The 12237-nt window shown below is 51.9% G+C and overlaps 1 protein-coding gene across 6 annotated transcripts in view; it reads right to left on the reverse strand.

Annotated features, from left to right (window-relative positions):
• Positions 1-12237, reverse strand: part of Prkag2 (protein kinase AMP-activated non-catalytic subunit gamma 2) — a 264212-nt gene that overhangs the window by 171622 nt on the left and 80353 nt on the right. For 5 of the 6 annotated variants that reach the window (XM_028879514.2, XM_028879513.2, XM_028879511.2 and 2 more), the window contains exon 3: positions 9493-9772. In XM_028879514.2, coding sequence (XP_028735347.1) covers positions 9493-9772 — 280 coding nt within the window. The other variant, XM_028879517.2, reaches the window with a different exon arrangement.

Consider the following 12237-nt stretch of genomic DNA (forward strand, 5'->3'; position numbering starts at 1 on the left):
CAGGCTTCCATACTGTGTGAGTGAAGTCAGATGTAGAAAAAAGTCAGAAAATAAAGGGGAAACGGAGAACAATATGAAGGGCATCTCTCCTTGAATGTGAGAGGGACTTAGATGGAGTCGTGGCTGTTCCCAGTGGTTAAATGTAGCACAGGACATCTATCTCATAGAGGCTCTCAGTCCATCCCACGTGACATGAAAACCTATCAGACGTGAACTTTTTAGGGCTGGGGAGATAATCAAGATGGTGAAGTGTCTGCTGCGCACAAATGAGAATCCGGGTTTGATAACCAGAACACATAAAAAAAAAAAAAAAGGCCGGGTGTGGTACGGTGCACTGGCCATCTTAGCACAGGAAGGGAGGAGACAGGGGGATCCCTGGGACTTCCTGGCCAGCCACAATAGCCTACTTATGAGCTCCAGGCCAACGGAGAAACCCCATCTAAAGAAAATGAAGTGGGTAATAACTGAAGAATGACATCTGAGGAGACCTGTAGCCTCCACATGTACACACACACACACACACACACACACACACACACACACATATACACCCATGACTTTGAGGAGTCTGAACAGTAAGGAAGCTTTCTACAAAAGTCAGTGAAGTCGGCAGCTGGCTAACTGCATGAGAGAAACCGTCTTGTCCACTCTCTGCTCAGCTCCTCTGTATGGTGGCCTTTGTCCTTTGTCCATAGCTCAGCAGAGGGAACGGGATGCCCTCACGTTCTTTGTTGGGAGGCGACATCTACTCCTTAAATGACCAGCCAACGTCTGACCTACTGTGAAGCAGGTCCCTGGCCCGTGGGAGAGGGACATGACAACTGGATCAGGCCAGCCCTGCCTCATGCCACCTCGGTGTCTGAATGACACCAAGATGAGGAAGAGGGGGCACAGCTGTCGCTGGGCTGTCAGGGTCTGTCACCGCCTGTGGTGAGAGGGACGTACTGTGCACACTGGTAGATGTGATGGACTCTGGGGACAAAGGACCTAGGACAGGTGGGGAGAAGCCAAGAGGAAGGTCCTACAGCAGAGGGCAGCCTGGCCAACGGCCCAGCTGCCTTGTGGGGAAGGACTGCAGTGTGCCATGCAGGAAGGAGGCTTGGTGGTTTGAACCTAGTGATGCATGTGAACCACGCCGCAGCACACACAGGGAAGGCTGGGTGTGGCCCCCCAGGCCCCCATAAAGGAGACACCAGGGACAGAGGGTCTTAAATCAGGTCAGCAGTCTGAAGGCCAGGACAAGCAGTTCAGTGCTTCCCAAGAGTAAATTCCAGGGGCTGGGGGGCAGAGAGGCACATGCTGACCTGGGGCCAACTAGCTCACATGCATCAACTGCTACTACCAAGCTTCATGTGATGGTTTCATCTTTCGTCAACTTGACTGGGTTTATAGCAACACCTGGGAGATGGGGTGGCACACCCCGGGTATCTCTGTGAAGGGGTTTCCAGGGGGGATTTACATTTATATGTGTGGGGGTGGTGGTGGTGGTATTGTTCCATGGGCTGGGAGTCTGGCAAAGGAACTCACATACTTTGTGACCTGGAGCAAGCCACTTGCCTTCTGTGCCTACGGTCAACAGCCACCTGGCGGGGCTGCTGAGGTTCAGAAGGAACTGGAGCCCCCGCTGGGAGCTCGGGCTAAGGGGTGCTGTGAGGAGAACATGACTGCTGTGTTAAGGACCGTCCCTCACAGCAAACGGGACAGGCATGTGCACAGCAAACAGGCAGGTTCTCTGAACAGCGCCGAGGGAGCCCAGCGGCTGACTCCAGGAAGGCGAGTGATCTAGGTAGGACCGTGAGGTCCAACAAGATATGTCCCCAAATGAACACGACATAAGCCAGCAGAACATCCCTTCTTACGGAACCAGTTAAGTGCCCACCCACTTGCTACCTGGTTATCTCTTTTGTGTCCAGTGAGAAGCAAGGCCCAAGACTCAGTGTCCAGCCCCACCTGTTTCTCTCATCCTCTTGTCAACCAGATCCAAGCTCCAGGCTCCAGGCTCCAGGCCTCCACCCCAAACTCCCTTCCCTGTCTGTGAAGCGTGGGGACACTCAAGGGAGAGGCTGAGGTCAGCACTCTTCCTTCCCGTCCTCCACTGGAAGCATGAGGGAAACCCAAACTTTCTAGTTTCCGGAGGCTGACCTAGTGCACACCCCTTTACTGTGCACGGTCACCACTTAGAGGCCCACCTGGATACTGAGTGGCCTATGACAATGGAAACTTGTTCCCTCTCCGTCCCGAGGCTGGAGGGCCTGGCGGTTAGAGGTGGGCCAGCCGTGACTCCTGGGGACTCCACGGGGGAGGGCTACCTTGTCTTCGGTCTCTGCCATCGCTGCCATCCTTGTGTTGGTTGGCTCACAGTAGAGTCACACCAAGCCCTGTCTCTGTACCACAGGGCCTTTCCTTTATTGGCATCAGCCACACTGGACCAAGGCCCCCTTAATGACTTCACCTCAACTAATGACATCAGCAGCCATCTTCTAAGTAAGGCTGCGTTCTGAGGTGCTCAGGGTGAGGATGTCAACAGATTATTTAGGGTTGGGAAGGACACAAATCAGCCCCTAGTAGTCGCTATGAGGATTAAACCAAATTGTATATTCAGAAGCCTTCCCCCAGTGGGGCCTGCAATAGAAGTCAGTTTGCCTGATCCCCCACTGCCTTGTAACCTGACTTTCGTCTACCCCCCTCTCCCTTAGGTCCTGACCCACTGGTCACCATGTGGCTGCACTAGGTGATTCCTAACGGTAGTGGGTGACTCGGCCCACGGGCGTATGGAGTCCTGCCAGGAACCATCAGAGATCTCAGACTCACTTTCATCTCCTTTTCCGGCAACTGCTGTAAGCAGGAACACAGCAGACGACCAAGGAGAGCCTGCCGGCATGGTGGCAGCCTGGGCCACAAGGGGGAGGGGCCGCAGGGCAGGGGGCTCAAGTCCGTCCCGCCGGCTTCTCTCACAGCAGGGAAAAATGCTAGATCATCCACTGCTTTCTGGCGGGGTGGGAGGGGCACGGCACACACGCAGAAATTAAAAGTCCAATAAGGACGGCAAGAAAGAAGAAAGTTGAGGTCTCAGCAGCTTCTTCCCCTACAGGCTGTACTGTGGACAGACATGGGAGCACATCTGTAACCTCAGCACTCAGGAGGCTGAGGCAGGAGGATCATGAGTTGCTATGCCACATCGTGAGACCCTGTTCAAAAGCAAAGACAAGCCCTAAAACAACAAAAAGCAGCAACAAAAAGAGAAAACCAAGAAGAAATCATCAGCCTGGGTAGAAGTGAGAAAGGACCTCAGCCATGCCAAGGAGACAAAACAAAGGTCAAAGAAGGTCAGCTGTAGCCGAGGCTGGCACCTGGGTGGATGAATTCGGTTCCCAAATTGATGTCTTTCTCAGAACCTCAGATGTGCCTTGTTTTACGGCAGATGTAATTACTGGAGGTGGGATTACCTTAGAGTGGGATAGGCCCTTAACCTCACGTGACTGGTGTCCCTTTGAGACGAGAAGGAACACGTGTAGCAGGGCTAAGGACCACACGACAAGGGAGGGAGCGTGTGTTCGTCACATCCGTGCTGCCGTGACACAATACAGGGCAGAAACGACAAAAACGTGGGGCATTTTCAAAGTCTTCGGTCTGTCGTGGTGAAGGCCTGTGGTGATGAAAGCCTGTGGTGGTGAAGGCCTGTGGTGAAGCTCATGGAGCAGGAACAGCTCGCGAAGGCTCCTCACAGCCCGGAGAGCATCGAGAACCAGCCTGGGGCTATCACCTTGAAAGGCCTGTCCCTAGAAACCTGCTTCTCGCAGACAGACCCGAAGGTTCCACAGCCTCCCCGAGTTGCACCGCCAGCTGGGAAGGGAATGCCCAGAACACGAGCCTGTGGGACGTTTCAGACCCAAACCGTTACAGAGACTGAGTAAGATGACCAAGGGCCCGCGACAGATCTTCCCCAGGGCAGAGATGGATTAAACATGCTTCTCCAGCACCCTGATGTCAGCCTCTAGATAGTGAGGGCTCTCTGCTGCTGCTGCAGGAGTCTGTGTCCGCCCCCATCAGTCCATCTCCTAGCCTAGGCCATCCATCACAGAGTGACTCAGGCATGCCCACCTTGCTACTCAGATAGACTATAAACGGAATCAAGGACATAAGCCTGGGGCTTTTCTGGATTAAATATAACAAACAAACTAACTAAATATCCATACCTTCTTGTATTAAGTCCCCCAGAGTCAACAGGATCTCTTCCCTTCCCGAATCTCAAGCTCAGCTGAGTTCTTTTTAAAAACCAAACACACCAAATCCTCCCAATAAATTGTCTTCCTGGTTTAAAAAGCCAAAAGGGAAGCTAGGTGTGATGTCACTTCCCTTTAATCCCAGTATGCGGAAGGCAGAGGCTTAAGGATTATAAATTTGAGGCTACCTTGAGCTACATAGCAATGTGGAGGCCAACCTGGGCAACACAGTAAGACCTCATTCCAGAAACAAAACAGAAACACAGTAGGTTAACAGCGCAAGAATGGGGACCAAAACCAGCTTCAGAACCAAGGCCCGACACACCCCCAAGGTCCTTTTGTACAAATGTGGATCAAAGACCGAGCAGGCTGGGCAGACGGGAAAGCTGGGCTGTGAGATGATTAGTGTCCACTCTGGACAAAAGTGGGGCGGCTGATCAGACGCACAGCTATTCTTGGTAAAGAGACCAGACAGGACAGTCCTCTCAGGACTCTGGGAAATGAGCAATGCCCGCCTGACACCCTGCAATGGACACAGGGGGTGTCATGGGACTATTACCAGAAAGTCCCTCTGAGCTGTGGAATGAATTCTAGGGCAGCGAGGAGCAATATGATGTCTGGGTACTTTAATCTAGGAATAGATGCTCAAACCGCAGGGAAAGTAGATAAATTATCTACTCTGCAAGCCGGCCTCACGCCAGACCCAGCTGAAACTCCAGATGAAGGGGTCCGGCAATCTGCTGCTGTGGGCTCCGGCCGGCTCCAGACCCGCGCATTGGTACCTGGTGGATGTGAGGAAAGCTCACGGTTCCGGGGCAACGACAAGAGCCACCGCCCTGGAGGACGACCTGATTTGCGAAGCAGTCCCTCATCCCACAGGCAACCCGCCCCGCCCCAAGTCCTCTCATTTAACCTGGTCAATCTTCATCTTTGTGTGAAGCCCAGGCCATTCCATAATCCTTCCCAGGCCCAATCCACAGCTCTCTAGGAGGATGGGGAAAGAGAAGCCTTCTTCCTGGCCTGAACACAGAAGGGCCTCTTAGAACTAAAGTGGAAGAGGCAGCATGAACTCCTGCCCAGGGAGCCAGAAAAGGGGTCTGTGGTCAGTGTCTGTGATTGCACCCAATAGCTCCTCTGATGGTGGGGAGCTGTGGTACCCAACTTTCGACACATCCCATAGCGTGCACGTGGCCCCAGCCCCATGCTGCTGACAGGTGTCTGCTTTGCTGACTTGGGATAAATTGACACCAGGCTTACAAAGCTCACACACGGCCTTGGGGCTCAGGGCCCAGGGCAGGCTGCAGGCCCCATGCGGAGGAGGAAGAGGAGGCAGCAGCGTTTGGTTTCTGGAAGGGGAAGGAGCCAGGGAGCACAGATACACCTGCAGTGTGGGCACGGGACATGGACCGTGACCCTCAGCCATAGCAAGGCTCCTCAGAACATGCCTGAGGAGGACCAGAGGCACCAGCCTTTCTGCTCCCCAGCCAGCCCTTTTCCCGTGCCTTAGAGCCTAGAGATTTCGGGAGTGGTTGCTCGAGGGTGGGGTTCTGCGCCCCTCAGTCTGCAACTTGAATTTCCCGTCGGTGAAGTTTGATGGTGGCCCATTCCGCCCTTCCATGTGCCTGCCTTGCCTAGGACCCCGAGAGAGGGCGCTGGGCCTCTGAGGGGGTCTCCTAGGGAACACAGACACTCATGCCAGTATTCGGCACGGGGCCAGACCCGGTTCTTCACAGAGTAGTCTTCACGTCGCACTGGGCAAGTCGGCCTAGGGTCGTGCACTCCTGGGCTGGCTGAAACTGCTCCTGCACCAACTGTGTGCACACCTACGCCGAACACACACCTGCACGCACCAAGTTCACACACTCCTACTCTGAGTACAAACCCACAGGCACCGAGTTCCCACAGTTCTGCACCGAGTACACATCGCAGGCATGGCTTGGGCTGACTCTAGCTGGGTCTCCCAGGTCTGCCCTAAGCCACCTCACACCATCAGGAAGCCTCTCACGTGGCTCATTCACCGGGAGATCTGCCAGCCCCGCCACATCCGACACCCTGATGCTGGCTTTGATCTCGAACACCAGCCTTCGCTGTCCCTGCTCTGACCTCTCTCCCCTGCTTCCAGACAACACCCACCACCAAGCTCATTTTAAAACACCTGTTTATCTTTTAAGCTAAGCATGGTGGCTCAGACCTGTAATCCCAGCTACTCAGAAGGAGGAGGCAGGAGGGCTGCAGGCCGAAAGCCTGCCTGGGCTACATCGCGGGTTCAAGGCCCGCTCTGAGATACTGTCTCAAACTAAAAAAAGTGAGACAGGGCAGGGCATGGAGCTCAAGGGGGGCACTTGCCAAGCACAAATGAGGCTTCAGCTCTGGGACCACATTATTAAAACACACACACACACACACACACACACACACACACACACACACACACACACGAGAGACAGGCAGACATATACATGCCAGGAATGTCTCAGAAAAACAAGTAAAAATCTCCTCAGCCAGTCCTTTCTGATACCTTCAGAGGAACTGGGCCCACCCGCCTCTCTTTGGACTTTGGCTCCGGGACTGCATTTCAGAAGAACATGTCTCAATGCTATCTTAAGCTTCCCAGCTCATGAGGCTCTATGACCACAGCCCCGGAGACACATAGAGCCGCCTAGTTGTAAGTGATCCAGGCACGAGACCACTCAGCTGAGGTCTGGTCTGCTGGTCCCTCCATTTAGAGGGGTCACGCAACAGAGCATAGTGGGCCCTCCTCATCTACAGATGCAATCAACCACAGGCCCAAGCTAGGTTTTCATTGCATGTACACAGAGTATGTAAAGACTCTTTCTAAAATTAGTGTGTGTGTGTGTGTGTGTAATTGGGGAGGTGCCAGTGAGGTTGGAGGACAACTCTGTGGCATCAGTTGTTGGTGGAGCTTTCCTGTCCCAACCACCTGTTCCCAAATAACCAGCAGCTGCTTCCCAAGTAACTGACACAGAGACTTAATATTAACTATAAATGCTTGGCCAATAGCTCAGGCTTGTTACTAACTAGCTCTTACGACTTAACCAATTTCTATTTATCTTTGTGCTGCCCCGAGGCTTGTGGCTTTTAACCTTATCCCATTTTGCGTGTCTGACTCTTTTCCGTCTGGCTGGTGACTCTTCTGACTCCACCCTTCTTCTTCCCATCATTCTCCTAGTTTGGTTGTCCCACCTATAATTCCTGCCTGGCTACTGGCCAATCAGCTTTTTATTAAACCAATCTGAGTGACAAATCTTCACAGTGTACACTGTTCCACAGCAGTCAGTTCCCTCTTCCCACCTTTACATGGGCTCCAGGGATGGAACTCAGGTTGTCAAGCTGATGGCAAGCACCTGCTTTACCTGCTGAGCTGACTTACTAGCTCTTTCCCTAGACTGCAGCATAATGTGTTTACAGATGTTGTAACTGTTCATATCATGCACATTATGCTAGGTTTTATAAATAATCCAAAGATGACTTAAAGGATATGAAGGGGGGCTGGAAAGATGGCTCAGGAGTTAAGAGCACTGGTTGCTCTTCCAAAAGATCCGAGTTCAATCCCCAGCAGCCACATGACAGTTGGCAATTGTCTGTGACTCCAGCCCCAGATAAACTTTTTCTGGCCTTCTCAGGCACTGCATATGCATGGTATACTGACATAAAGTGCAGTCAAAACATTGATTAAAAAGACTTAAAAATGTTTTTAAAAAGTGTATGAAAGGATTATATAGGCTCATGCAACTGCCACATTATTGTTATATAAGGGACTTGGGCATCCTCAGGGGTTAGTCTCCAAAGTGGATCCTGGAATCAATACCTTGTGAGGAAGAACTGTATGTGAGAATCTTCAGGGGGTCCAGAAATCGGAGGAAGTTCTCTAGAGCGTTTCAACATCTGTGCTGGAACACTCTGCTCTTGACCGGGCTTTGTAAATGCACAGCTACTTTCCCTGGGTAATGGCCTCAAGGAACATTGTCATATTGGTGATGCCTCAGTCACAGTATATTATAGTTTGTGTCTTACAGGCTCATGGGAAGGCACAAGAGCTACCTACCATCTTAGGGATATGGCTTCTGGGCTATTAGAAACAATATCCCACGGACCACATGTACACACAAAACAGTAAAGAAAGGAAACTCTCGCAATAACTCATAATTCAGAAAGGCTGAAGTATCTCCACAGAGATAGCCTTGTAAGACAAGAAATGGAAATGCAACCCAGAGGGAGAGGAATACCCTTGACCTCTGACATTCAGTGGCAAGTTCCTTCTCCATGCAAACGTTCTAAACTAGCAGAGAAACTTGGAAGATGATATACCTGGAGGACACATGCTCTCTGTGGTCATCTGAGTGTGGAATGGCCCCCTCAGGCTCCCGTTTGAACACATGGTCCCCGGCTGTGGGGCTGTCTGGGAAAGCTGTAGAATCTTTAAGAGGCGAGTCACTGGGGGCACGAACGATCTTTTTTATTTATTTGTCTGTTTTAGACTGGCCCGATTTGCTGTTTACTCTCTGCTTCCAGAGTGTGGATGCAATGGGACCAGCCAGCCTCCTGCTCCTGCTCCCATGCCTTCCTCACCATGATGGACTGCATCTCTACAGAACTGTTAGCCAAACAAACCCTTTCCCCTGAAGTTGCTTTTCTAGGATACTTTATCATAGCCTCGGGACAGTAAGAGAGATACACCCCTCCTTTAGAGCTGGCCTTGGCCTTTCTGATTATGATCAACAGTGCTCAAGGGACAATATTTATCTTCAGATCACAAGTGACTTATGAATCCAAAGGACGCTCTCATTCCAACACACACATTTCCTTCATGTTTCTCCAGCCAATCTATCCTGCCCTGTGTTCCCAGGGGCCCAGAGCCCCAGAGAGAAAAACTCAGGGTCTTCCAAAAACAGTCAAAGTCCCCAGACCTAAACCCCAGGGACCAGAGCCATACCAGGCGGCACACTGGCCTTGGGTGCAGGCCTGCCCTGAGCACTGGAAGTGAACATTTGTCCTCCCCAACCAGACTGTGAACCTCAGGAAGTTTCTAGTTCATGCTACTAAGTTCCACCACCAAGTTCACCACACTAGAGGACAGGCAGAGAGTGGACAGCAGATGGAAATGGATGTCACTGTGCATGAAGTCATGGCTCAGACCAAGTCACCAGCAGCCACCCTGTGGCTCTGATGCCATTTGACCGAGGGGCAATGGTTCGGAAGGTCTCTCACAGCCCAGCACCCACCTGAAACCATAGTACCAATGTCTTACTTTTTCTGGACCGTGAGAAGAACCTGATGCCCCCGGGAGAGGTAGATGGGTTGGAGTTGGGCGAAGACTCTTTGGATGAGGAGCGGAAGATCCCACTGAAGCTCATACGGCGTGGCGAGCGTGGAGGGGACTCCTGGTAGGAGAATGGGAACACAGTTTTGGGAGAGCCAGGACTTGTCTTGGGCCTCACAGGAGCAGACACAGGGCTGGAGGGCCGGGGCTGGGGGCCCCTGGAGAAGAGTCCTCTGGAAGGGCTGCCTGAGCCGAAGGGACTGTCCACCTGCAGAAAGACAGACACATGGGTGAGGTCACAATGCTCCAGCCACTCTGAACTCCGTCTACAGTAGACCTGTCATGACTGGTCCTTCTTACCCTCACCAAGCAGACAGAGAAGCGACTCTGAGCTCTTCCGCAGAGGTGGCGGTGGAATGGTCCAGACATCAGCGCCTGTGCCATGGACGCCCAGCCCTGGGCTGGTCAGCTCCTGTCCTGGAGCCCTCTGGTCACCCTGTGTAGCTGTCTAACAGAGAGCCTGGGGCGGGGGCAGGAAGGTGAGGAGGGGGTGCCCAACACCCCTCCTGCCTCTCTTGACTGCCCCATCCGTGACCCTTGACTGTCCCCATATTGGCTTTTGTTTTGAAGCCCTTCACTTGTCCTTTCCCAGGTCACCTGACCCCACCCCACCTCACTCAGGAGACAAAGCGTGAGCCTGTGTGATCCAGAATGCATACTAGACCTTGGGCTCACTGGCGAGGATGCTGGTATGAGGAGGTGACAGATTTCACTCCAAGCTCCTGTGGCATTTGAATGGCTAAGGTCACCAGCAGAAGTCAGGAAAACTGCTAGCAAGACCCCAAAGTTCAATGATGACTCAAAAACATAGCTACAGCGTTGTATGGTATTTTGTTTGTGTTCTGACAAATAAAGCTTGCCTGGAGATCAGAAGGCAGAGCTAGCCACTAGTTAACCATAGAGACCAGGCCGTGGTGGCACACACCTTAAATCCCAGCACTTGGGAGGAGGAAGATCAGGAGTTCAAGGCCACCCTGGGCTACATGAGATTGAACCAGTCTAAAGGAAACACAGCCAGGTGGTGATGGTTCACGCCTTTGATCCCAGCCCTAGGGATGTGGAGACAGGAATATAAGGCAGGAGGAGACAGGATCTCGGGCCCATTCAGTCTGAGGACTCGGGTAAGAACTCTCAGGTGGCTGCTGCTCTGCTTCTCTGATCTTTCAGCTTTCACTGACTCCAGGTTTCTAGTGGTAAGACTAATTAGGTTCGCGCTTCACTACAGTTTGGAAAATTACCAGGTCCCATAGCTTTAAGCCATGGCTCCAGCTCACAGCCATTCAGTATCGGCAGTGTGAATGTATTCTGGGTTTTGACCTCAGCTCTGCCTCTTACCATGTCAGCAACGAGCTCCTTGTCTTGTTGCCCCTGCTTCCTTCTTTGTGACCTAAGGACAGTCATACCCTCTGCCTGCAGGGCTGTTTGAGTGTTCATACGGTGACATCAGCACAAGGACTGATTTACAGCAACGACGTGATGCGTGGTGATTTACTATGGTCCTGTTACTTGCTTCTCTTGTGACACTAGGACCAAAGGGACCTAAGGGGACCCCAAGTCAGCAACAGAAAAGAAAGTAACTGTCCTAGCCTCAGGGGACAAGGATCCAAACCTGTAAACGCTGTACACTCACAACCAGGGCTATGCTAAGGAGGAGAGTCCCCAGGATGGATGTGTGGACCCACCAGTAGATGGTGCCCCTGAGCGCCAACATCAGGCATCTCAAAGACTATGATGCCCTTGTGGGGATGCCCCTTCAGTGACCATCAATCTCCAGAGGGTAACCCCACCTGTGATTCTGCACCTGACCCTAAGGAACTGGTGTTGTCACATGGAGAAGTGGAACCCACTTGTGCCAAATCCTTCCTGAATGGCTCTGAGTCAGAGGCTGGTGTGTGACCAGGATCTTAGCATTGAGCCATCTCCTTAGAAAGATGCTCAGGGGCTGGAGAGATGGCTCAGTGGTTAAGAGCACTGGTTGCTCTTCCAGAGGTCCAGGGTTCAATCCCCAGCAACCACACGGAGTTCACAACCATCTGTAACTCCAGTTCCAGGGGATCTGGCACCCTCACACAGACATGCATGCAGGCAAAACACCAAGGCACATATAATAGGAATAAATAAATCATTAAAAATGTTTTAAAAGTTAGTTCAAATCAACTCTTCTCCTACTTATTATGAAGATCAGTGAGATTCTTTCCTATTTATAGCCACCATCCCATTTTGCCTATGGGATTCAGGATTACTTCTGAGAACTTTTAAAGCAAGAGGTTCTTCAGGTGGTGAGTGGGTTGCCATGGGGTAAGGAATCAGGAGCCAAGAGACCCTCACCTGCAGTAGAAACCACACATACAGGAAATAGACGGTGATAGAATGAGCAAGGATTTGGACATGAGTATGAGTATGAGTTCTGCACTGTCAGTGTGGATGGATGAATGAGCTGGGCCCTCTGCATCTGGCTCTCCTCTACATAATGGGGATTCTAGACTGCTTCATGGGCTGCAAAGACGATGGACTATGTTATACACAGGAGGGATGTTTAGCATGGTTCCTAGTACACGGGTGGTCCTCCATACATGTCTGACCAGCAGCATCCCTGTGCATTCAAGGGTCCTTAATGGGGAAAGGACTTGTAGTTTGGAAAAGGAGGAAGGCTGAGTTTCAGGGATGGCTTAG

The sequence above is a fragment of the Peromyscus leucopus genome, chromosome 3, assembly GCF_004664715.2.
Source record: "Peromyscus leucopus breed LL Stock chromosome 3, UCI_PerLeu_2.1, whole genome shotgun sequence".
NCBI lineage: Eukaryota > Metazoa > Chordata > Mammalia > Rodentia > Cricetidae > Peromyscus > Peromyscus leucopus.